Here is a 26,623-nt window from a genome sequence, read left to right on the forward strand (position 1 = left end):
CACGCTCAGAAGGAGGGTGAAGTTGTTTTTTATGCTCTACTGCCCTTTACCTCTATTGGTACCTTCCAGTGAAATCGGTGTAGTTGTATTTTTAGCTTGCTGTATCCAACATCAATATGAAAACATAATTCTGTCTTTACATCTGTAAGCAGCTTTTACTATGTTTTCCTGTTTTCTGCCAGCTGCAGTTTACAAAGGATGTCACAGCACTGGTAAGAAGCATACAGTAGCCATTTCTGATTTTCTGTAAGGCATGTTTTTCTGAAGTGATTTGTGAGAAGCAAGAATAGGAAATGACAAGTTTGTTGGAAATGACATAGGTAGAGCTGAATTCTCTTGATAATGCTAGTATCTTAATTTGTGGTTTGTGCCTGTTAACTTGGTTGGTTTTCTTTCATTGTGCCTTAATATTTCACTAATGCTTAGCGTAACATTTATTGCACCAATGTTTTAAATGCCTCACCCACCTCTGTACTTTGCTCTGTATTAATTTTATGGCTGCCCTTAGACTTCTGTAATCTGTGGTACTGAAACAGGACATTGTGTTGATATTCTGGATTTGAGCATGTTATGGTTTGAGAGCAAATGCTGTGATATGATACCACACCTAAATGTGTGAAAGCTTTGAGAAATCATATTAATCTTCAATTGCATTGGCAGGCTCTGCTGCTGGCTCTTTATTTCACTATGTTTAAACTGAATGGAGTCATGCTGAAGTTTTTAAGTAATGGACTGTCATTTAGAAATGCTGTATGCTTCTCATTAACTTTTTTTTTTTGTATGTGCTGTTAATTTCAAAATGGTAAATGTTGCTTTTCAAAAATGAGGCTATTGAAACATGTTACATTCAGTATAACCATTTTTTTCTCAGGAGTCAGGCTCTAAAGCATAAAGATGAAAATAAAAGCACTAAGGAAATAAATTTGAAATTTAGTTTGTTCTAGTATTTTGTAGCAGTAGTGAATATGTGTGGATTTTCATAGTGTTTGTATCTCAAAGTTTAAAATGATGCATATTATTCATATTTTTGCAGTAAAATTTGTGTACCATGTACTGGCTGTCTTCCACAAAATGTAAGATTACTTGTAGGGTATTGGCTCACAACAGAGATTGTTACTGCTTCAATTTATTCATTTTATGTTTAGGCACAGTAGCTTTTATGTAGAGGACATCTTAGATGAGTGTGTGTGTATATGTGTGTGTGTACTTTCACATGTACTAAGTGAATTGAGCTCTTCTATACATGATATGACTAGAGAATTTTCTAGTGCTAGCTGAATTTATTGTGCAGCATTTTAACCTGTCAACTGCTGTAAAATTCTGGTCCCCAGCAATACAAAGCTTAAATGGGAAGGATATTAGTAGAATTAGTAGAATTGCGATTGAAAGCAAAAATAAAGGTTGAGAAAAATGCTATGTTTTCTGCTTATGGATTTTTGGCAACCTGACTCAGTGCTCTACCTGTGCTATCTCCTAGCATTGGTCATCGGTTCAGCTTCTGAATTGTTGGGGGGGGATGTATTTAATTATTTTCTTTATTCTGTTTTGTGTTCAGTATGGGGATGGAATGCTATTCTTAATTTTTTTAAGTATTTTGTCTAAAATTACACATACTGTGAATTTCAAACTCGTGTTCAATCTCTTGAAGTTTGTGCAAATGCTGTATTTGGGGACTTCTCTGTCTCCTTTACTACATAATACTCACAGAATCTTCTGTCCGCAGGCTTATTCCCAAGATGCCTACCTGAAAGGCAATGAAGCTTACAGTGGTAATGCCCACAACATACCTGAACCACCACCAATATGTTATCCACGTCTGACATCTGCCAGTTCTGTTGTGGCACAATCTGGTGACAAGCTATCTTCTGATTTCTCACTGGGGAAACAGCAAGTCAGCAGACCAGTTCGGGCATTGACACAGCCAGAGAGGGCTTACAGAATGGAAATACAAGTGCCTCCGTCACCAACAGACATTGCAAAATCAAATACAGCTGTGTGTGTTTGCAATGAAACCGTAAGGACTGTTATTGTGCCTTCTGAGAAGGCTGTAGATTTGCCATCTTGCAGAAATAATCACGCTGGTCCATCACACAGAACAGAAGAAATAAGATATGGCTTAAAAGATCAAACCACTCTAAAAGCACGAACCACATCACCATCTTCTTCAGCATCCACTGCCATTGTACTTCCACAGACATCATTAACAAGGCCAGGTGATCCAAATGGAACAGTGATTAAGGCTTCAAATTATGTAGTATGTCCGGAAGGAATCCCTAGCACTAGGCCTTCTGTTCAAGCCACAGACTCTCCCTCTATCTCTACAAATCATTACAGTTCTCCATCCTCCCACCAGCACATAGACTGGAAGAATTACAAAACCTACAAAGAATATGTTGATAACAGGCGCATGCACATGTATGGCTCCCGAACGATACAGGAAAGATTAGATAGTTTAAGAGCAGCTTCTCAGAATACAACTGATTATAATCAAGTGGTGCCAAATCGCACTGCTTCACAGGTACGACGCAGGAGCACCTCTCATGACAGGGTTCCACAATCTGCACAGATCCGGCAGCGAAGTGTATCCCAGGAACGACTTGAAGATCCTGTGTTGATGAAAGAGTGGCCACGAAGTGCTTCACAAGATACACTAACTTCACCTTCAATTAGTGCAAGGAATCACAGGGCTCGGTCATGGGATTATCTCAGCAAACAGGGTGAAATGGTAGAAAATTTTCATTCTGATAATCTTATGGCAGACACAAATGGAGATAGGAGAAAGACTTACAAGTGGACAGGGTTTTCTGAACAAGATGATCGGCGAGGTATTTATGAGAGACCTAGACAACATGCATTTCATATGTCCCTTCGAGGTCAAAATTTTCCTTTGGCTCCAAGTGGTTATATTTCAGATGGTAGGAGAGTAGGTAGTAGAGCTTCTCTGCCTGGTTCTCATTTTCAGAAAGTTTCACCAGATGTAAGAATGTTGCAGCCTTCTCGAGAGTTGCAAACTCCTGGGGGAATTTCAAAACCTACGGCTGTTTCACAAGAAAGGACATCTCTCACAACAGCCAGAAGTTCTAAAAGTAGCTCTTTGAAGAATTCCTCCTATGCAGCAAAACCATCGTTTCCCCTTAACCAGAGTTTGGATGTTGTTGCCAGCAAAGACCAAAGAACTGTAAATCATTTGCATCAGAGTGGCCTGTTAAACCAACAGTCAAGAACCCGAGGAGAAGGTGCCCCAGATCACAGAACAGAAATGGGCAAAACCATGCAACCCTCCTCTTTGTCTCCAACTTCTGCCAAACGTGTTCAACAAACAAGTGAGAGTTCAACTACCTCTGATAATACAGGTGTTTCCATCAGGAAAAGGAGTCATGATTTTGAAAGAGAAAATGCCCATGAGCCTGAAATTCTGCAAACAGATGTTCAAGGAAATGACAAAGATGCAGTTGTCATGCGGGACAAATCACCTTCTGGCCACCAAACTCCACAGCCTTTGAGGCATCAGTCCTACATTCTTGCAGTCAATGACCAAGAGGCAGCCTCGGACACCACCTGTTGGTTACCTAATGATGCTCGGAGGGAAGTCCACATAAAACGGATAGAAGAAAGGAAAGCATCAGGTTCCACCCCGCCTGGTGATTCCTTGGCTTCTATTCCATTTATTGGTGAGTTGAACTGTTAAAGTATACATTGTGCTTTTCTCTGTTAAAGAAGTTGGAGAGCACCATGCCAGGTAGCTGACTTCTGTCCTTGAGAATCCTGGGGTTGAGGGCTCTTTTCTCATTTCAAATAATATTAGTGTGGTAAAAGCTGAAAGCAGTTTTCAGTAGAGGAAAAATACTCTTGTTTAGAATTTTGGATCGGGTTTAAGAACTCTACTGTGATTTAATTTTTCTAGAATGTTCCTCAGCCCCCTGGAGAAGGCTTTGTTATGTAACTGTCTGGTGATCACTCCACTTACTGCTCTGATGTTATTTGTGTGGACACCTAGCAGTTACAGTGCCTTTTGGAACATATTTACCTTTACAGTATAAAAAATGTAGTCCAGTAAAGGGAGAATGGGGACGTAACGGCAATTTGTGAGGAAGAAAATTGATTTTTAGACAGCTGAAAAGGTAAAGAGAAAGGTTTCTGAAACAGGTGAGACTTTTTAGAAATGAAGGCTGTTTCAGGTGAAAGAATATCAGAAAAATGAGGTGAATTAGCAAGTAAATAAGCTAATAAGGTTATGAATAAAAAGATCCATGAAAGCAGAAGGTGCAAAAATTTGCCTATAGACTATGATATAAAAAGTGTTGGAATTCTGTAGATCTTGAATCATATAGTCTGAGCACTTTTCCTTTTTTCTTCCAAATTATCTTTAGCCTTTAAGGTTGTAAATAGTAGCAAAAAAAAAAACGATTAGGGAAGAGGGGAAAAGGTTTAGGGTGTGAAATCATCTGCAGAAGAGAGTTTCAGTGACACATTGAGTTTCTGTTCTACTTCAGTGTCTATGTCTTCTGGCTTTTTTGGTTGTGACTGGTTTCATCCTTCGGAGTCCAGGTCTCTGCAGACCATTTTCCACAGAAGCTGATTTATATCTGCATTTGCTTGAGTTTAGTATAAAAAGTATTTAAAAAATACTGAATTTTGATTGTCAAAGTTATGTATGAGAAAACCTAATCCATAAAACCATCAAAGAGTATTGGGAACTGTTAAAGGGAGTTAGAGCTTTCTTGCTTTAGCACAGTTATCGTCTAATAAGTTTCTGTAGAATGACTTTCTCCTGTGAAATTAGCTATGTTATCTGCTAAAAGACTGAAATAATTGAAGGAGATTTGTGTTTATTGTAGAACAGAAATATGAAACAAGATGCAGTATTTCATTCTTCTGACAGAATTTTAACAATCAACAGAAGTGCTTTCTTCAAAAGCTAGCAGATGGTTTTCATATATTTTTCCCTGTTGAGTGAGAGGTGTATAGATCTTTTTTTTTTATTTTTTAATTATTATTACTGGATGCATCATTACTTTTTGGACGGTTCTCAAGACTCCATTTATTTTCCTTGCAGCGCTATTGCAGGTTTGCTAGGCACGTAGCCAGTCTTTGCGCATGTTTTCTAAAATTGTATGCCTAAAGTCAGTGTTAATGTTTGATTAAGTTGTGTGTGGTGTTTGTGCTCACTGAGACTGCTTGCTGGGAGTTTTCTGACCCTATGTAATTTAAATTGTGTAAAAGTGAAATCAATCTGCTTTATAATAGGAGAATGTGTTGAAAAGATTGGGCTTGATTTAAATGAAGATGTGCCGTGAACTCTTAGTCTTGTGGCTTGCTTCCAGATTTTAGAGGAATGTAATGATGAGAGTTCAAAGAAGCTTTCAACATGGCAGTTGTGCTTCATTCCAGTGGTGGCTGAGCCACTCGGAAGAAAGGAAGTTGTAACTCTCCATCACAGTCTCTTGGCCTAATACTACATGTGATGGAGATTTGGGGATGCATCTGTGCTCCTTAGTCTCTTGAACTGAACCTCCGGAGCGGTATGGAAATATGAAGTGGTGCTGCTAGAGCATCAGCCCTGCGTGCCACAGCAGCACTCACCGTGGCCTTCCTGAATGAGAAATGCTTGTGCTGGTAGAGGAGCTGTGGAAAACTTCCACTGTAGCTCCAGCACACTCAGAATGAAATAACCCTCCCTTCATAAGGAAGGCTGTCAAATGCTGTTAAGGCTGGGTGTCTTAGGAAGTTTGAATTAATATGCCTGATTCTAAATTTGCTTGTTCCACTATCATTATGCCTAATTACAGCTTCGCTTATAAGCTTAACTGGCTCTTATCAGAAAGATAAAACTCTGGATCTACTTTGAAACTCAGTTAAAAGATCTTTAACTCTTTTGAAGGAAAATTGCTGGGGTTTTTTTCTCATTCTGTCTGGCAGTTGAGAGGATATTACTTTGAATGAAGATACAAGGTCCCTTCCAACCCAGTCGTTCTGTGATTTACCTTGCTGCTGGCAACTGCATTAAAAGAAGTGGATATGACTAGATCATAATTTGGTAGGAAATTGAGCCAGGAATATTTTGCAAGCATCTCTTTCTACATACCGTGATTCCTTGCACCGCATGCAGAAAGCTGAGCAGACTTTAAATCAAGCTTACTTCTGGCAGTTTCTTGCTGAGATTATGGTGATGTGCTGGAGAACTGCCTTCTGACACTGGTCCTTTCACAAAGTTCTGTATTGAAGCAGGGAGATTAAATTTAGTTTTCTTTTTGCAGATGGAAAAGAGATGCCTGCCGTTCAGAGCAAGATTTGTAGGTAGATGTAGTAATACCCTTTGTAAGAGAAGTAGATTTGAAAAAAATTAAACAACATATTGCGTGCTCAAATTCTTCAGGCAAGCACGTGATCCTGCAGAATGAAAAAGTTGCTGGTTTTACAGAAAAACACACCCTGGCACTGCAAGCTTCAGTACTTTCAGTGTACTACTAAATACAGGCTATTGTGTTTAGATTTGAAAGCTGCTGTTTCTATTTCAGGTCCAAAGAAGGGCTCTGTTCTTGAAATGTTATCTTATTGTTTCATGCTATAGCAATTAGTCTAATGATAGGTTATTCCCTTTAACCAGAAACTCGTCTGTTCTCTGGACCAGTGAAAATACCACCATCTCTGCCAGTGATTAGTTTAGCAGTTACAGTGTTTAATGTATATTTTTCAGACTTAGAATTTATGTGCAATTTCTCTGTTAGGAAAGAAACGATACATTTCTGATCTAGAAGGTAATTTTGGATGTGTCAACCAGCACTTGGATGGAAATTGTTACTTACCTTTTGGAGCTACAAGAGAAAAAGTTGTCACAGAAAAAAATTATTTTAATATATTTCTTAGGTGTCTGGTATGCATGCCTATGACTTGCAGCCAGCAATGGAGAAACTGATTCTGGTGTCTTTAGTTACCAGTGTAGTTTAATGCCTTGGCCAGTGATGTTTCCTGAATGTTCTTTTCAGCGTAGGTTTCATAATGGCTTATCACAAGAAAAATAACTTTTTCATGGATGTTTTAAAATCTCTGATCTATGTTAAAACATTGTTTTAGATTTTTCTGATCAGTGTCATTTATAGTTTTTCCTATTATGGGCTTCTTTTCATGTGCGCAGAAATATCACATAGGTACTAACAGACTTTTCCTCAGAGGTGTGGTCCCATTTTGGAAAATATCTAGTACAGCCTTACCCTAGAAAGTTTTCAGGTCATTTCATTTCACTATGAATTTGTGAATATCTGATAGAAGTTGAGCTGGGTAACACCGAAGTACCATAGAAATAAGTTGTCCTCTCCTTGCCTGATGCAACACAGATACAGCATACTTCATGTTGATCCTTTTCATTTTCCAACCACCTGTGCTTGACAGCATTCCTCAGCCAAATTAAATTTCTGTGTGCTCCCAGATGCTTTCTGGGATTAGGGGAGGAAATTTGTCAGGTTCAAAAATACCTAGCTTTAGTTGAACTGTTTAGTCACTTTTCTTTCAGTATGGTGGCATTCTGCTTCTGCAGTGCTGAAAGTAGAGGTGTATAAATTTTAACTTTCTCAATGCCAAAAACTTCTGAAAGAGTTTTTTGCCTTTTTTTTAAATCAAATATGTACTGTACTTTTCATCTCGAAGCCCTTCTCTGGAAGTGCTTTGGACTTAGAAGGTAATATAAATACAAACAGAATGCTGATAGGAACTAGAAAATGAATTGATGTATGTTTGCGCAACATACTGTGAAAAAAGTTATGTAGGAATAGAAAAAGGTATGGAGTATTTTCCCCATATAATTAGGATATAGTTGAGAGAATATACATATTCTTTTTTTACTGTAAGAAATGCATCTAGCAGACAGAAACTGAAAATCTCAGACTTAAACAGCAGAGATCATTGCTTGTCAACCCATCGTGTATGAATACCTTAATGGCAAATGGTGGCTGAATGTGGATGGTTGATAGATATGTTTTAAGGGAACTTTAATTTTAGCAAAAGCTGTTAGTAGTCAAGATGAATACAGAAATCTTTAGCCACTGTGATTTAGTTTTTCCTACAAATCATTGACCAACTATTCCAATCCATGAGAATAGAAATGTAGTGGCAATAGAAACAAGAGCTGACATGTTCATTTTTGAGGGACTGTTGCTTCATTATTTGAGCAATAGCATTGGCACAGCTTTAGACGTGTCACCAGTGTTTCTAAGGTAAGCATCAGTTTTCTGTTTTTTTTTTGGAGTTTTACAGTGTGGCTTGCCAAATTGCTGTTGCTCCAGGCTGAACATTTCCGTATATCTTATGCAAAGAATTTTTGAATCACTGTGGTATTCTGAAATTAAAGAACCAAAACACAGAATTACAAATTAGTGTTTATAAAAATGTTTGTGTAACTCAAAAACCCACTTTTAACTAAAACTTAAAATTTGAAATCAGGTGTTTGTAACTTCTATAAGCGTTTAATTGAAATGGGAGCATCAGATTTGTTTGGTAAATGGTTAATGTTTTTGAAACAAATCTTAGTATATCATTATAATGTAAAATAATAATGACAGATAATAAAGGAGTGCTGTAAGAGTTCTTGACCAAAAAACCGTATATTGAGAATTGTACATATTTTGATCATGTGGCAGGATAATAGTGTGATCTGGAACCTTTAGAACCACTGTGTAATACTTTCTATTACTCTGTAGACATGGATAGCTGTATGTTTACTTGCTTAACACTGAAATAAACAACATATTGTCATAGATCTTACATGGGGAATAATACAGGGAAGCCTTTTTCTGTTTTAGTGAAACTCCATCACTGCAATAAATGCGTTACTTACTCAAGTGCGCTAATGGAAGACTGGATTTGATGATTCGGGATTCTTGTTCCAGTCCTGTTTCTGTGGCTTACCAAAATGAATGTGATCAGCATGCAGACATGTTTCCATTATGTTCGTTTGGCTACATGAGGATAATTACGTAAAGTAGATATGTGAAGTGGTTCTTTGTAAAGACAATCAGTGCTGTCAGCATTGCAAGTACTTAAAAACTAGCAAACAACAGAATCTTAACCAGCAAAACCTTCTTAGAGTATAAAGGGGAGCAAGTCTTGACAGTGCAGCAGCTTGTGCTTTGAGATAGGCAATTAAAAGCCACTTCTGTGAGTTATATGTCAGTTTGTTGTGCTGTTTGTATGATAGCAGAGTTAGTTTGATCTAGTTCGTTTTTGACTGAGTGAAACAGAATTTTGTTGATTATTTCTGGCCTTCTTACTATGCAGATGAAATTGTATACATGGCCTTTTCATTTGACTGTCTCCCTGACAGACTTTTAAGGAAAATGAATCTTGTGAATAGGTAGATCAGTATTCGTACATCTGTATTCAGCTTAAATTCAGCTTCTTCACAGGGAAGCAAGTGGCCTCTGAGCTATTGAGATGCTGCTTGCAACACTGCCAGGTCCGAAGGGTGCTAAATAGGAAAGCTGATTTTTAGCTTTGGAAGTGACTTTTTTTCCAGTCACCAGCAAAGAAACTTGAGGTGACCTCATCCACAGGGCAGAGATGGTACGTCCTCTGTCACACTTCACCTTTGTAGGCCTCCATTTGGAAATCACCAGTTCTGCTGCTGTAGTTAACGAATTTACTCTATGTGAAGTAGAGTTTGTGTCTTTGAAGATCCAGAATGTTATGAATATTTTTGTTGGATAATATACATTGTGTATGAGTGCTCTTCCTTTGAAGGTCCATAATCTCCAAGCAGAAATGTGTTTTTGTGCACAGATTTCTTTCTGCTTCAGTTAGCAAATCAGCTAACACAAGTTAACTGTAGTTGGAGTTTTCAGTTTTTAAGAAATCTTCTGTATCTTACTTCCTACAAATGTTCTTACACTGAAAGGCTCTCCACAAAGGCTGGCTGTTGCTGATCATCAGGTGCATGCTTGCATTCTTGTGTATACAAGCAGTATCTGTCATTCCCTTGAGAACACTGTCAGCACGTAGAGGTCATTTTCTGATGTCTGGTCTTAGTTTGCTTCATAGCAGTGTGGAACAAGTGGTACTCACATTCTTTCCTCAAACGAAAAGTGAAACTGGAAGTACTTCTGAAGGCTTTACCCTCTTTATTACAGACAACTGAGGGGACACCATCAATCCCTGTAATGACAAACTGAAGAGAATGTGTGTGGCTTCTCCTCTAGCTTGTTTGCTCTGCATGCCTCACTGCATTTTGTGCAGTCATTTGCATCGACTGCTGAGCAGCACATGTCCTCCCTTGCTCTGTGAGGGCTTTTGTGGCACAGGCTCATTGGTTTATCAAAGAAACTCAAACAGACAAATTTGACAAACACTTAAGAGAAAAGTCAAAATACAGAGGTTCTATGCAGTTATCTGTTACTTTTAATTGAACAGCAGTGGCAGTGTTTGCAGTGTGTTGAATCAGCAGGCAGTAACTTGTATGGCATACATCACAGTTTGCTCTGTAATCACCTCAACATTATATAAAAGCTTGCCATGACTAACCTTCAGCTTTGGAAGGTATTGAACAACTATTCCCCTGCTGTACCAGTGATATCATTTGCAGTCTTATTAAAGCATGCATCTTTCTGAAACAACATCAGGATTGACTCCTGTAGCAATTAGATCCACTGTGAAATAAAGAGCATCACTGGGAGCTTGTGACACTTTGTGGAAATGAGCCCTACTGCTCCACTTCTACCTCAGTTAGGGTACTGGGTGGCCTCATTCTGCTTCTCTGGTGTAAGTGCCCACCAAGCTGTCCCTGAGCTGCTTGCTCACTGAGTGTGTGGAAGTGGGAAAGAATCGTTTTGAGGATTTCAGCTCCACTGAGGAAACAGAAGTACCCTTGCTTGTTTAACATTGGAAAATAGGTATTTGTTTCTCCTTCTAGCATGCCACCATGGGAAGCATGTAGAAGAAACTTTTCAAATCACTGATGACCAATGGAATATTACATTTACCAGCATTTTCTTTTCTGCTTTGCTGCAATCATGTTGTGAAGTTTAATTCTATCTTCCTTTTTTATTGTAATTAATCAAATTGTCACCATCAGTTAGTGTATTCTAAGTGTATACAAGAATGAAAACTGGCAGTTTGTAGCAGGAAGATACCTGTATTGAAGGTGCCTGACTGCATGGCATGTCTCAGGTGCAGTCTTTATCATATTATAAAGTTACTAGTATCATATGTAACTTGTCAGACTTGAAATAAAGTTCTTATATTTTTAAGGGAGACCAGTTTTAGTCTTAGGAAAACTTACAATAGGATTTTTTTTTTGTTATTTTCCTCTCTAGACTGGAAAATAGAAATTTTGATGTAAAGAACTGGCAAATAAGTGTGCGTATTTTTTAACAAAGGCAATACATTGCATTAATTACTTCTGCATATGAAAAAAGAAATTACAGCATTGAAGAATTTATTATTCTTGTTTGTTTTCTCTAACTGTGATGATTTATTGTTCTGACTGTGATATGAGTGGAGTTCATTCTCTGTTCACCTAAGAAATGGGATGATGAGTTGCTACCTAGGTAGAAATGATCTTGAGTCTTTCTTGAAGTATTCTTCAAGTAGCATATATTGATGCTGAAGAGCATTGGTCTAAGGAATGTTGTAGATAATCTTACTAAATACTGGCAATTCAAGATAGTTGCTATAAATGTGTATGCTATAAATCTGTTCAGTATATTGCAAAAGCCACTCATGACCTTTAGGAAAAATGAGAATTAATTACATGGTCTTCCTAGTTATGAAGCTTAACAGGGAAGTAGTTTGATTGTGATAGCAGGAAAGTGCTTTTTCACCATGAAGGTGGTGTCAGTTCCAGTTAAGACAGCATCCAGATGTGCTCATCAGGGATGATTTGTGCTAATCTTTGGCTATAAGCAGAGGGGAAAAGTGGTCCCAGAGTAGGATTCTGTTTCTTGTCTGTGTGCTACAGGATGAGCTTCTTGAAGTATCCCTGTCCAGACTTATTGGGAGAGCTGTACTAAGCTAAATATGCATCCCTGTTGGCTGTTGCTACTCCATTTGCAGAAGAATGCCATGGCTCTGATCTCTGTCCAGTGTGAAGCTGTGCATTTAGGGCATCCACAGCACAGACTTTTGAGATAAGAGGGATGCCCACGGTCTCAATTCTGAATTCACCTCAGCTCCGTGGCCACTTACTGCTGGAGTCCATGCTGTATCTCCAAAATGCAGCGTTGTTCTCATCCAAAATAGCAGTATGTCTCATCAAGTGGCACCCACTTCACTGTTAGAATAAAGGAATAAAGTAATAACCAACATGCTGTTTTAAGCAACAACACATAATACAGCAAGAGACATCAATTACAGAAGCGTTTTTATATCATAGGTCTTGTAACCATGTAATCTCTTCTCTCCTCTTCCACTGAAAGCACTGGAGGTGTGCTCTGTATGTGTTTTTGTAATACACTGCAACATCAGCGTTGCTGGAGGAATTGGACTCTCACTGTTACAAATATTTGTATATATGTATTCAAAAGATTCATTTTTCTTTGTTGTTTCACACTGCAGGCTTTAAAAATTCTGACACAGGGCTTTCAGAACAGAAAGTACCTCTAAGGAGTCAAATATCAAATTTGCTGAAATGTAAATAATTTTTGTTACTTTCAAGCACTTGGACTGTTTTTCTGCAGACAAAATCTTGTGTTTAAGTAGCTTTGCTGTGGGCTGCTGTGTAGTGTTGCTTAAGCTCCTCTCTTCACAACCTTCTGCAGGTTTATTTCAAGAGGTCTGAAGTAGAGCCTGTGACATTTTGAGATAAGCCTGTCACGGAACTAAGTTGCAGCAGAGCACTTGTAGTTTATATGCTCTGAAGTAAATAATCTGAAAAATTGTTCAGTGAGTGGAAATATTCATTAGTCAACATTAGTGTTCTCAGGATTTGCTGCAGGGAAGCTGAGCAGATGAAAAAGATGACAATAGGACAGTGAGCTGTTGTAGTTTGGAAAACGGTAGCATAGCTGAGGTTCTTCCTCTGTCCTTGCTGCTGCATCGGACAAGTTGTAGATGCTTCAGTTTATCACTGGATGCAAACAGAATTTATTTCCATTTAATGTCATGGATTTGCTGTGAATTCTTTTGCTCTCCTTTTTGTTCATGTTCATATTTCACAGATGGCTTAGAGGTGGAGGATTATGCTTTAGAAAATAACAAATAAAAACCTTAAAAATTACTGTATTTAACCATTCCATGCAAAGTAGGGCTGTCATGGCTAAATCTTTCAGTACTTTAATCATTTGTCATCTTGTTTTAAACTTACTTTGCCAGATTTTGTGTGCTGCCTTTAACAGAACTGTTAGTGACCATTAGAACAGCACAATGCAGCTTACGCAGTTGTGTTGGCACAAGGCAAAGAATAAACCTCTGTTTGCAAGTGTCCATTGAATTCAATGGGCTTTTCAGAAGCTCTGCATATTGCAGTTCTTAGCACCTAGGATACATTCATATTCATTACGGCAGTGCAGTCCAGCCCCTGCTTGTGACTCGCTTCTCTCCACCCCTCTCTTCTGCCGAAGCATGAAGTACAATTATTTCTGTTGTACTGCCGAGGTGTGCTCCAAGATGTTACAGCTCTTTTCTCAGGGTGTTCGAATCGGCATCTTTCAGCTTCTTCCATCTTGCCAGAAGCATGTTAAACAGTAGAAATACTTAAAACTTTTTTGGACTCTTTCACGATGACTCGTGTGGCAGTTGAGACTGTGAGGTGCTGGGCATGTACGGCATGCAATCGTTTGTATGAGCAATTAGTGGAAGAAATAATTGGTATGTAGTGGTGCCATCTTTGATAACATGAATACTTGCTTTTGTATCTGAATGTGTGGAGGATGGGAGGATTAGTACTCTCTATGCTAATTATATTTCAAATATTTTTTGTTTGCAAGTTGGCTTTGCTGTTGAAATACTGATTTAATCCAAAAAGCTTCTGGTACGTGGAATGCTCGTGTTTTGTTTTAGGAAGTAGTACTTGGCTGTCTCTTGAGTTTAGACTTACTGATGTATCAAGTTTGTTTTTCATATGCATGCAAACAAACAAAACCAGCCTACTTGAAAATCATATTACAAGAGGTTAGCACAATTTCTGTTTCATTCTCTCATATAATTGCATAATGATAAGATACAATTTTCTTTGCTCTTATCCCTAATGTATGATTTAACATCCTTATGAAATGAAACAGACTCCTGTTCAAAAAAAACAACAACAAAATCCCCAAACACTTAACAGTATGCATTAAATGGACCGTCAGTGTTTGTATGAAAGACTTTGTGTTTCATACTTAATCTGATATCCCAGAAATGACAAGTTCAGACAGACGCTTAGTTTGAGCATTTGATTAATGCATTTATTGTTAATTTATGACATATTACCTTTGTAGATGAACCGACTAGTCCTAGTATTGACCATGATATTGCACACATTCCTGCTTCTGCTGTTATTTCTGCATCTGCTTCTCAAGCACCTGCTATAACAACTGTTCCTCCCAGTCCTACATCTCCAATTCCTTTAATTCGGCGACAGCTTTCTCATGATCATGGTGAGTGGTGATTTAATCTTCTTTCCATGCTACTTTTTTCTTTTAACTCTCTAATGATCAGGTGTGAAAATTGCAACCTCTTTTCTGCTTGACATAAGCTGTAGAAATATGAGTCAGTTTTCTGCCATGTTAAAAGATTTCTACTTCCTTATAGAAACCATTAGGCCTAGTGTCCTGGATAGCCAGCCTGCCACAAAACCAGAGAGATCCAAGTCATATGATGAAGGACTGGATGACTATAGAGATGAGGAAAAATCGTAAGTTCATGAAAAATGTCAGTTGATTTGGAATATTCTTTTTTTAAGCTTGTAAAGCCTCATTTGAATATCTGTTGTTGTCCCAACAGGTCCATCAAACATGTATCCAGCTTAAAGGGGATTAAGGTAAGTAAATATTTAACAACTCTTAAAAATAGTTACTGTGACAAGTTTTATGAATTATACAACTGACAGATGCAAAAGGATGTGTTAAAGATGCCTGAATGTGATTGCTATTGCTATCCATCAAATTATTTTTAGTGTTGATTTTTAAAATTGGATGTTACTGTGTGCTGTGCATGTAACATAAGTAAACATGGTCTGTTGTTTTGTAGTCTCCCCACTTGATTCTTTGATTTTTTCATTTTCCTCGGTCTGAAGCATATCTATGGTGCCTCCAGTAAAAGCTTAATAATGAGTCTGGGACTCCCATCGTTTGTGTGTGTCCCATTCTTGAGACTGGCAAGATCCCTATTTTCATGCTATCCTATGGAAACTTTAGATATCATATTTTGCCAGGGGAATATTCTTAGGGACATTTTCCTGAATATGGTGCCAGCTTTTAAAGTTGAAGAACAGAATAGTCAATTGGAAGGGACCTACAAAGGTCAAGTCCAACTATCAAACCACTTCAGGTCTTACCAAAAGTTAAATCATGTTATTAAATCTTTTATCTAAATGCCTCTTGAACACTGATAGATACGATCTTGCATATAAATATAATAGAGAAACTTATTCAGAAGTATACTGTGTTTCTTTCTGTGATGTTCTCTTTAGGTCACAGACAGTCAGAAATCTTCTGAAGATTCTGGTTCCCGAAAAGATTCTTCTTCAGAGGTCTTCGGCGATGCCTCCAAAGAAGGGTGGCTCCATTTTCGTCAGCTTGTTACAGACAAAGGAAAGGTACCTTTCATGGTTTCTTTTTTACATTCTATTTTTTAACGTGGCAAAAATATTAAACTGGTGGAAAGCTGAGGTAAGGAACTTGAAGCTTTCTGGTTATTCTTTCTTAGTAACATTTTTGAGATATGAACATCAATAAGACTGAGTTTTAGACCTGTTTGTTAGAAGATTTACCTTAATGAATTTCTTAGCTTCTTTTAGAGACTACTTTTGAAAGAATTGCATTTCTGTGAAATAAACTATTTTCTAACAACATAAGTAGAAAGATCCATCCTGAGATAAATGTAGCTTGTGGCTTTCTTTCTCTTTGCTAATAATAAGGAGCTCTAGTAGTCATGAACATTATGGAGTTGAGTTCACATTAACTTCCTGCATGTGTATGGGATAACACTTGAGAAGTGGGGATATGGAATTACATTGTTATATAAATGTGAGTCTGACTTGAATAACTTTTAAAAGTCTGGGCAAGAATCCTCTAAATATTTTTCTGCTGTGTTTATTTTAAGACCTCTGTGAAATTCTGGTCATGTTGTTACTGTCAGTTGAACTCTCAGTGGGTAATCAGAGAGGACAGGCTATCTAACAATTCCATTTTCTGACAGAGAACAGTTAGTGAGTGCCACTTTTGTGAAAGCTTTCTGCAGGTCATTCTTAAATATGCTATGGATTGTTTTTAAAGCTTCTGGAGGTAGCTTGTCTTAACCCAGAAACATTCATTGTAGCAAACAACCAAACTTACATACTGGTTTATATTTTTCAGCGAGTTGGTGGCAGCATTCGGCCATGGAAACAATTATATGTTGTTCTTCGAGGTCATTCACTTTATTTGTACAAGGATAAAAAGGAACAAATGACCCCATCAGAAGAAGAACAACCTATAAGCATCAATGCTTGTTTGATAGACATCTCATACTGTGAAACCAAGAGGAAAAATGTATTCAGACTCACCACATCAGACTGCGAGTATCTGTTTCAAGCTGAGGACAGAGATAATATGTTAGCATGGATTAAAGCAATACAAGAAAACAGCAACTTAAATGATGAGGTAATTGTTATATTATTTTTAATACTGCAGCAAAATTTGTGACTAAACAATTGGTCAAAATGTATGCAGGAGCATACAAGAAAATGTGATAGGCAAGGTAGTTGGGTAAGTATACTGAGTTTGTTTTTTTATTAAAGCATGATTGTATTCTCATTATCAGTATTTTGAAATGAAGGAATTAATTTAATTGTTGATTTGACTTAGAAGAGCTTTATATTAAGATAATAAAAATCCCTAATGTATCAATCAAAAGTAACTGTAGTATAGAACCAATGTTTAGTCATCAGACTTGCATTGCAAACTAGCGTGTGCAGTTGCATGGTGTGATAATTTTCTCAGTAATTAAACATTGAAACTTTGAAGGATGTTCATTTCTTTGATTAAATGTTGATGTTTTTATGAGTTGAATGTTAATGCTAAACATAAAACAAGCACATGCTGTTATATATAACATATAATATCTGTCCTGGTCTTCAATGCATTTGCATTTCAGCGATGAACAACAGAGGAATGTTTTCATATTTGTGGGCATGCATATTTGTTTAGATCTGAAATAATTACCAAAATAATCATATATATGTTTGTATATATATATAAAAAAATACATTATATGCATACATATATAAAATGTATGTGTTGTTAGATGGGTAAAAGCATGTTTTGAATTCAGGGCCGTTTTAGCTATATATGTAGTAGTAACTGTATGACTACTGTATGTATGTAAGATTTGATTTGTTTCATAGAAGGTTTTGTTGACTTGCATGTTGTCTATTTGAAGTAACTTCCAGTTTAACATGATCTAATCATACACCTACTGCTTTGAAAATAGTAACATCTAATGTGTAATTACTCACTTCAGTTTTCCTTGTGGTTTTCAAGTGTTCTGTGTTTATTGTTCCCAAGGACTGCCTGCTAGATTTGTAAGTGTACTGGAATGTTGTTTTTCATGTGTTCTGTTGATGGGAGCAAGTAGTGTTTTCTGAAAGTAAAAACTGTTTGTTGTATTTTGTAAGACTATAAAGTAGATCTCAATTCATTTTATAGGACACTGGTGTCACTAGTAGAGACCTAATTAGCCGAAGGATTAAAGAATACAGTACAATGATGAGGTAAGTAAATTACATGCTGCCAGTAGTTTTTGTATGTATGTTTATCAAGCTTCTTTTTACTGAAATAATGTACCTTGCTTCAGTTCTTCAAGCAGCAAAACAGAGCCATCTCCCAAAACACCTCGTCAGAGCCTAAGTATCAGGCAGACTCTGCTTGGAACTAAAGCAGATCAGAGGACCCAGAGTCCACATTCTCCCAAGGATGAGTCGGAGAGGAAGCTTCTCACTAAAGGTTTGCATGTTTCTTTCTTTTATTTTTTAAATAATTTCTTTAGTTCCTCATTGCCCTAGTATGAAGCTATCAAGGTGCTTTATTTGGGTTTTTCAAACTCAAGAATATACATGTGAAAACCAAGTATGAACTAGCGATTATAGCTGCGGGTGTATATATCCCTAACAAAGATTCTCTTACTCATTTCTGTGCTGCAGATTATGTAAGTAAATTGCAGATGTTAAGTGAATTCTAAATCTACAGAAACAGTATTTCCAAAAATAGTTGAGTAAGAAGTACTACGCGTAGTAGAAAACTTGCAGTACAGGGTGAATGGGAATTGTAATTTGTTACATGAGTTGTATAATGGAAATAAAGAGTTCAGCTGAACTTTTAATCTGATTCTGTATAAATAATATTCTAAAGAGTTTGAGTCCCTTTGGGGACTGATTTGGAGCACCTGAAATCTGCTAATTACTGAAAGTAGGTCTGCATGATGTCAAACATTAGTGTGGCTGTATTCATTTCATAGCTGTTTTATATGTCATCGTCGCTCAGCAGTGATGTGATCTTACTTTAGGGAACGTTGTGGATTTTATTTTTTTATTGTAATTCATGTATATTTAGTCTTGGAATGAACAAAATTCCACCGTATCATCTACCCACTTCCTTTTTCTGAGTATGGGTATATTCAGATGCATTAGTGAGTTGCTGTGGGAAACTGGGCCAGGAATAAAGGTTAAAAACAAGAAAGGACAGTGACACACTGTTTTCTTTTTTGTAAATGTTACCTGTATTTGTAGTAACTATTGTGACTTAAATGCCTTGATGTGTCTTTGCTTTCTTATTTATGTGACACAACAAAAAGATGAGACAAGCCCACCTAAAGACAAGGGGACATGGAGGAAAGGCATTCCAAGCATTATGAGGAAGACATTTGAAAAGAAGCCATCTGCAGTAGGAACATTTGGTGTCAGACTAGATGACTGCCCCCCAGCACATACCAACAAAGTATGAAAGAATAGTTTTTCTTTCCAGTGTGATTTTAAATGCTTTTTTCATGTATACTTTAAGGATGTGTGTGTGTGTGTATATACAGATATATATATACACACAAAATGTTTTTTTCTTCAGTATATCCCATTGATTGTTGATATATGCTGCAAACTAGTTGAAGAAAGAGGTCTTGAGTACACAGGTATTTACAGAGTTCCTGGAAATAATGCTGCCATCTCCAGTATGCAAGAGGAGCTCAACAAAGGAATGACTGACATAGATGTTCATGATGATGTAAGTCTTCAGTCACAGCATTTCCACTTTGAGCTTCTGAAAGCTTCTAGTTGTGCTATGATTATAGAAGTACAAAGACTGTCTCATTTTCTTCTGAATGTTTAGAAATGGCGAGACTTGAATGTCATAAGCAGTTTGCTGAAGTCCTTCTTCAGAAAGCTCCCAGAACCCCTTTTCACCAACGGTGAGTTGCTTACCTTCGCTTTCTTCTTTATGAGCTACTGTTGAACGGTTGTCTTGAAACTTCCAGATGATTTGAGAGAAAATGCAGTGGAATGAATTCTGCAATAAATGATTTTACTTCCTTAAAGAACAAGGAGTCACTGTGATAGAACTTAAAAACAAGAGCTATAAATAGAATTTGTTTAATTGTACAATAATTAGTGTTCAAATACTGCGCCCAAATATTTCAGTGTACTTGTTTTAATATTCTGTTTACTTTGGCACACTAAACAACCAAAACAAACCCATCCAAACCTTATTTTTTACTTTTGTTCTGTTGCTAATAGAGGGGGGCAGGGGGATGGAAAGGCAGCAAGATTTTGGTATGAACTCTGATTTGATGGTTGCAGACAATCTTGTAATTTAGGTCTTTAAAATTCCACTAGTAGTAGTATTACACTAGTAGTAATGAACAGGGAGCAACAGCAGAATTTGACTTTGGGAAATTTTTTTTATGCCATGTTACCTTTGCACTATTGTTTTTCATACTTAAGTTTTTCAGTAAACCAAACAAAATAAACTTTTCAGGAGAGATTATGAACACAGTCCTCTACTACCATTAATTAGTGTCATGTTTCTCAGATCTGGGGGGATTGCAGGGGTGAGTGCACAGAATGCAGCGGATGAGCATCACGCTGAAACTATTCTGCACAGTAAAGGGTAGATTAAATCAGTTTTTGGAGTTGGAATATATTTTTCTCAATAAGATTTAAGAAACAAAAACATGAAAATCTTAGCTTTTACTGTGAAACAAAAATAAGTAAAGCTTACAATTTCAATGTTGTAATGGTCTGTGAAGGCTGGTTTTTTTTTCCTCACTCTTACCTTACTGTGTTTGTATGCAGTATAATATGCTTAGTTTCCAAAGGTCTTACCTTTGTGATTGATTTCTGCTTTTTAAACAGACAAATATGCAGATTTTATAGATGCCAACAGAAAAGAAGATCCAGTTGAACGTTTGAAAACACTGAAGAGACTGGTAAGCTGAAATCAGGTGTCTTGTGTCGTATGGGTGTACCTTTGTAGATATAGTACAAAATAAGCTTTAATCGTTTAATATTCTGAGCTGTGATTGTTCATTATTTTCAGATTCATGATTTACCTGAACATCATTATGAGACACTCAAATTTCTTTCTGCGCATCTCAAGACAGTAGCAGAGAACTCTGAAAAGAACAAGGTAACAGAAACAAAAGCATAATATATTTTGTTTCGATCCCTTTCATTAAGAGCAAGTTTTTGTGCGTGATTATTTCTGTTGACTAAGGCTGTAACTTATTACTGTAGTTGAGATTAAAACCTCTGTGATGTTGGAAGATTTTTGGATTACATCCCATCAAAATATTCATGTTTAGTGTGTATTAAGTTTATTTATTCAAACTGATGGTAGTTGTTTTCTGAATAACTGATTGCATCCTAGGTTTATCCCAACTCTGTAAATTTCATGTAATCCACTTAGACACCAGTAGGAGTGTGTCTGGTCAGAGATTTCCACCAGTTTAAACTAACAATTAATATGGCACATATTCTCAATATAAAGCCTGGAGGAATGCACAGTTGACTTTGAAGGTAGCATGAAAGTAGGTCTCTGATGGCACTCTTTTGTAAAACAAGAACTTGTTTTGTTTTGTTTTTTTTTTTAAAACTACACAAGCTCCCATAAAATACAAGATCAGTCTTTTATTAGATTTTGGAATCTTTCAGAGTAAAAAGTTAGGGACAAATCTTAAGTGAATGTCTGTGACCTGAATGAACCAGTTGACAAAGGCTTGGTTGTATCAGCTTTGTGTGAAGCCAACATTCCTGGACACTGAAATCAACTGAAGAGTAGGATTTGCTGTAACAACTCAAATGTTTGACCTTTTAGATGCTTTCAGTGATTTAAGAGGGGGAAAAAAAGCATGACATGTAGGGTAGCAATCTTTTAATTAACACCTTTAATCATTTCCACTGGCTGGGGACATTGGCTTTTGTTAAGTGCTTCTGTATATGCTGTAATCCTACTGTAAATGCAAATAACAGTATCCCTTTTTTTTCCAGGGAAGCATAGATGAACGCAAAGCTGTGCAGTATGGGTGTGCTTATAGGTGCTCACATCAGGGCAGATGGCACGATGCCTTTTTGCTGGGATACAGTAAAGAAACCAAATAACTGATTTATGTGAAATAGATGAACTATGGCTAAATTTAAATCAGAACAGAAAATTGCAGAATCATTAAGGTTGGGAAAGGACCCCTAAGATTATCTAGTCCAACCATCAGTCCATCCCTGCCATGCCAACTAACCATGTCCCTCAGCACCGATGTCATATTTAAAATAAAATTGGCAGGTTCCATTCTAAAAATGAGCAGACCCATCTGTATTTATATAGACAAACAGAAAAATAGAACTTTTAGTGTAACTGTAGTTAATGTTTTAAGATAGTAAATGCCATTAAGTCCAAAGCAATCAGTTATCATTTTATGTTTTCATTGTATATTTTTGCATAAATATGGTTTAAATAATATAAATACTATCAAATATAGAAGGCTGGGGGAATGAAGTTGTGTAGTAATATGACATGCTGCAGGCCACAGTTCACATCAAGGTGAGCAGCAGGGCCTTGGGTCATTCTCTTTGAAACTTCCTTCTTGTAAGAGCAAGAACATTTTCAGCCTATTCTGTCATAGCAGAAAGTCAGAGAAGTAAGCATGAATAGAAGATTAGTGTTTTGCTGCTGTTTTCTTGCCATTATTTGACAGAAATGTAACTTCAAAAGGGAATTAAGTAGATGATTAATGTTGTGACATTACTGGACTTAACTCTGCCTGTGAGTAGTTGTGTTGGGTCTGTCACGTTGGGTGCTGCCATGTTCTTGATAGTAAATGTGAATTGGATGAGTTCTTGGTCAGTAGGTATAACATGCCATTTGTTTACTTTCTGTCTTACCCTGTTTGTTCACAGGGAATTGCCAATGTCTTTAAAAAATTTTTCTTCTATTTAAAAAGACAAAGCCAGATTTTTTGAAGCATAACAGTCTTTTCCTGTGTTTCTGTCCTTGTGGAGCTATTCATTTGCCATGGGTTAATGAAAGTTGGATTTTGAATTTCAGAAGTGTTGGATGAGTTCATTACATCTGTGTATGGAAGATTTTATTGTAGTGTAAATTCTTACCTGAATCAGTAATGTTTTTTTAAATAAATTTTATTTGTCTTTTAAAAATGATTCTCAAATATCAATTGTGCTATATTAAAATACTGAGTTTATGTTATTGTATTTTCCCATTTCCATCACGTATGATATATGGAAATTCTTCATTTCTTAGATGGAACCAAGAAACCTGGCCATAGTGTTTGGTCCAACGCTTGTGAGGACATCCGATGATAACATGACACACATGGTTACCCACATGCCAGACCAATATAAAATTGTAGAAACACTCATCCAAAAAGTAAGTGGGTGATTTTCATTCCTTAAAGAGTAAGTTCTTACACAGATCTGCTCTCTCTTATTGGGCCACTTTGGGTCTGGTATTTATCCTTTGAACTCCAGGCTATAATTTTCAGTCCATGTTTCATTGTTCCACATTTGGCCTTTGTGTTTCTTGTGGAGTTTTCACCGTTTTTATTTTAAATTGTAGCATGACTGGTTTTTCACAGAAGATGATGCTGAAGAACCCCTTGTAAGTATTGTGGCATAAATATTTGCATTCCGATTACCTTAGTTTAGAAACTGCTTCTGCTTCCTCTAGAATGTCCATACTTTTTTTTTTTTTATTGCATCACTGTATGGTTTTCTCTTCAAAAATACCTTTTTAGCTTTCTAGTCCTTGCAATAATTAATTAAAAAAAAAACCAACAAAGAAAAAGAGAAACCATGCATTTGTTTTAAACAGCATAGAACCAAATGGGAAAATAAGAATATATGAGGAAAGCGTGTCCTGAGGTGAATGATGCAATTTTCTAAATGCTTTTGAATCATAATGACCTGTTTGTGAAACGATGATGAAGACATCTTTGTTTGTTAACTATAGACAGCAGTGCAGGAGGAAAACACTGTAGAATCTCAGCCAGTGCCAAACATAGATCATTTACTCACCAACATTGGAAGAACGGGAGTGTCTCCTGGAGACGTATCAGGTAACAGCCTGGACAGTGCTAGTCTGTAGGCTAGAATAACCTACTCTGTTAACTCACTGTAACTCTTTCACTCTATTTTCTTTTACTAATAAATTGTTTTTCTCTTTTCTTAAAGATCATTAACACTTCTTAGAGATTTGAATTGTTGGTAATCATGCATGATATGTTAGAGAATTTTGTCTAACAAGAGTATAATCGTTAAAAGATGAGGTTTGCATGTTCTATTTTATTTATTCACAGTAACTCATGCAATCATCCTTGTAAGGTGAAGCAGATACGCTGCTGTAAAGGGGTGTGTTGTGATGGCAGAAAGATTGATCTCCAGTGGGGTACTAATATTGCTCATTAGGAATGCAAAAATTACGTTTTTCTTGTCAAGTGGGGGACCCTTTGCGTATGTTGCAGTATGTCTATACTAAAGCTGATTTCCTTCTGTTTATGAATGCCATCCTCTTATGTGGCTAAGGACAAGCAATGCAGGCTCTTTTTTGGTGACTTTTTTCCCCCTTCCCTTCACTATACTGTTGCACTAACCCAGCATGTTGTATCCCACAAACGCTCTCCCTTCGTCTCTAGCTTTTGTTTCAGTTTTCCAAGGGTTGCTCAGCACTTACTGAAGCAGTCCCTTTATACTGATGTTGTAACAGGTGAAGTGGGAGGAGTCTATCACACGGTGATGTCATTAGTGGATTCTGTGATGTCACTGATGGACAGCTGGAACTGTAGGAAGAAGGAGGACTGTTGCCCACACTGTAGCTGCCTTGTCTGCAGAAACCCCCGTTTCTTGTAAATGGAAAACCAAAAAGTTGATCTGTGCTGTAAATTTTCTTTTAAGAGTATTTTAAACAGATCAATGCTACTTTTTAAAAGTTTTTCTGCTGTTTCTTGTTATCTCTGAAGCAGACCCTGAGGAGAAATAGCATGGTATGGTCTACCAGTCTTTCTAGTCATAAAGCATTAGCCATGTGTCCAAAAGGGGTGTGGCAGGGGGCTCAGCTCTTTCTTCCTAGGGAGCAAGTTCCTAAAGGTGGAACGCATCCAAGTTCATGTTTTTTAGTTGCTGTGCTAGCCCCTTCCTACCCCCTTTATAATTGTATAATCTTGGGTTTTGCGAGACAGTGAAACTATGGTGTCCATTTTTCATTTCATGATAGCGCTTGTTATAGAAATGTACAAAACTGGTAGCTGCTGAAATCTAGCTGATTTACAAATAAAATTCCACCTCTATCTAGTCTCAGGTGAAGAGAGATACATAATTGGGGTTTTACACACAAAATACAACTTAATCCCTTTAAAAACTCAAGTCTCCCAAAACGATTGCACGAACCACGATTTGTACGTAGGGCAGTCAGCAGTGATAAGACATTCAATTTTGCTTTGTGTATCCTGAATCTCAGGAGAGTACATGCTACAATCCTGAAAAGGTCTCTCAGCTGCGGTTTTGCAGGGGCTGTCTACCTAAAACATTGAATAAACATTAGTATTTCTGTTTTCTGTTTTTAATTTAGAAGAACAGGGCTCCTTTGCCATTCCTATCATTGAGCTGGTTCTGCCTACAATTCACAGCATCTTTTCATGGCGGTGGCTTTCTGTGGTGCAGCTTTTGCATCTTTGTGAGCTCTGATTATTCACTCTGTTCTGGTTTTTATTTGCTTCACATTTTGTTCTGTGCTTGTCTTTTTCCATAAGTCCAGCATTGTCTGTAAGCAACAACAAAAAAAGAAAATTGCACGGGACTGAGCAGAATTGTTTTTAATTTTTCCACAGATTCAGCTACTAGTGACTCAACAAAATCTAAGGTAATGTATTTTCTGAAGTGGTGTAGTTGTAACCTTCAGAGATGTGCTGGATATTTGCTTAACGTATTAGAGTGCTTCTATGAACTTGTACTATAGAACTAGGTAGCTTATTCTATTAAACAAGTGGTAATACCATTTTCGTAGCAGCAGTTTATTCTCTGAAAAGGTCCCTTCCATAATGAAGTCCCAGGTTTTTTTGTTGAAAGTACTTCCGTGATAACTGTTCCCCCATGTCTCCCTCTCTGGAGTGCTGCATCAGTAACAAATGATGGAGATTTCAGGACCGTCATTAAGCATAAATCCTTCATTGCTGGTCTGAGTCTTTCCTCGGCTCAGAGGGAGATGCTGGCTGTCTGAACACAGACATCTGAGTTGTTTTTGTTGAGACCTTGGCACAGATGTCATGTTTCAATCCAGCTATGGTCAAGGTCCCCTGTTGAAAGCGACTGCCCTATATTGTCTCTGTTTTTCTGTTCTTGTATGTTGGCAGTGTACAGGCCACACTGGTCAGCAGTCAGAGAACACCATGTCATTTCTGATAAGTCTGGGATGAAGCAGGAAAGGATTTGAGGTGGCCAGGCAGCAATGTGGTCAGTGTAGCTGAAATAGTTTGTAATGAATTTTACAAGTCAGAATAAGCGGACCCATCTTTTTTGCTTCTTTGTGATTCTAAAGGCAGATGCCTTTAAAGGCAGGAAGAAATTAATTTCTGTTAATTTTCTGTAATTGCACCTAAATTTGGGTTTTGTATGGCTGTGGCTTTTGTTGTATTGACACTATTAAATTGATATGATTTTAAAACTCAGAAACTGAAAGACGAAAAATCAACTGAAGAATAGTTTGAGAAATTAAACTTCTCACATAGGTAGGGAGGTAGAGACTGAAACCACACTGTTGGGATCTCATCTCTGAAGTACCTTTTGTTACAAAATAGTCTTGAAAAAGCTGTCTTGATTAATGGAGCCTGCTTTATTAGTCAGTCAAAAACTAAGTAGCTGTGCATAAAAACAAGAGTTTGTCGAGTTGAAGGGATTCAGCAAGTGGAATTTTCAGGATGAAAATTGTCAACCTGGGCAGTATCATGTCAACTACATGGCAAGGAAATATCT

General features: G+C 37.2%; 1 protein-coding gene across 5 annotated transcripts in view; it reads left to right on the forward strand.

The window, feature by feature from the left end:
• Window positions 1–26,623, forward strand: part of ARHGAP21 (Rho GTPase activating protein 21) — a 107,417-nt gene that overhangs the window by 78,043 nt on the left and 2,751 nt on the right. For 3 of the 5 annotated variants that reach the window (XM_052695296.1, XM_052695299.1, XM_052695295.1), the window contains exons 7-24: window positions 183–212; window positions 1,724–3,671; window positions 14,403–14,561; window positions 14,716–14,818; window positions 14,908–14,944; window positions 15,596–15,721; window positions 16,482–16,766; window positions 17,811–17,875; window positions 17,959–18,107; window positions 18,955–19,097; window positions 19,221–19,376; window positions 19,482–19,560; window positions 20,504–20,577; window positions 20,688–20,777; window positions 22,902–23,027; window positions 23,217–23,258; window positions 23,610–23,715; window positions 25,483–25,514. In XM_052695296.1, the coding sequence (XP_052551256.1) occupies window positions 183–212; window positions 1,724–3,671; window positions 14,403–14,561; window positions 14,716–14,818; window positions 14,908–14,944; window positions 15,596–15,721; window positions 16,482–16,766; window positions 17,811–17,875; window positions 17,959–18,107; window positions 18,955–19,097; window positions 19,221–19,376; window positions 19,482–19,560; window positions 20,504–20,577; window positions 20,688–20,777; window positions 22,902–23,027; window positions 23,217–23,258; window positions 23,610–23,715; window positions 25,483–25,514 (3,750 nt within the window). The remainder of the gene's footprint in view (window positions 1–182; window positions 213–1,723; window positions 3,672–14,402; window positions 14,562–14,715; window positions 14,819–14,907; window positions 14,945–15,595; window positions 15,722–16,481; window positions 16,767–17,810; window positions 17,876–17,958; window positions 18,108–18,954; window positions 19,098–19,220; window positions 19,377–19,481; window positions 19,561–20,503; window positions 20,578–20,687; window positions 20,778–22,901; window positions 23,028–23,216; window positions 23,259–23,609; window positions 23,716–25,482; window positions 25,515–26,623) is intronic. The other 2 variants (XM_052695300.1, XM_052695298.1) reach the window with 2 other exon arrangements.

This window comes from Tympanuchus pallidicinctus, unplaced genomic scaffold (assembly GCF_026119805.1).
Source record: "Tympanuchus pallidicinctus isolate F22 unplaced genomic scaffold, pur_lepc_1.0 scaffold3, whole genome shotgun sequence".
NCBI lineage: Eukaryota > Metazoa > Chordata > Aves > Galliformes > Phasianidae > Tympanuchus > Tympanuchus pallidicinctus.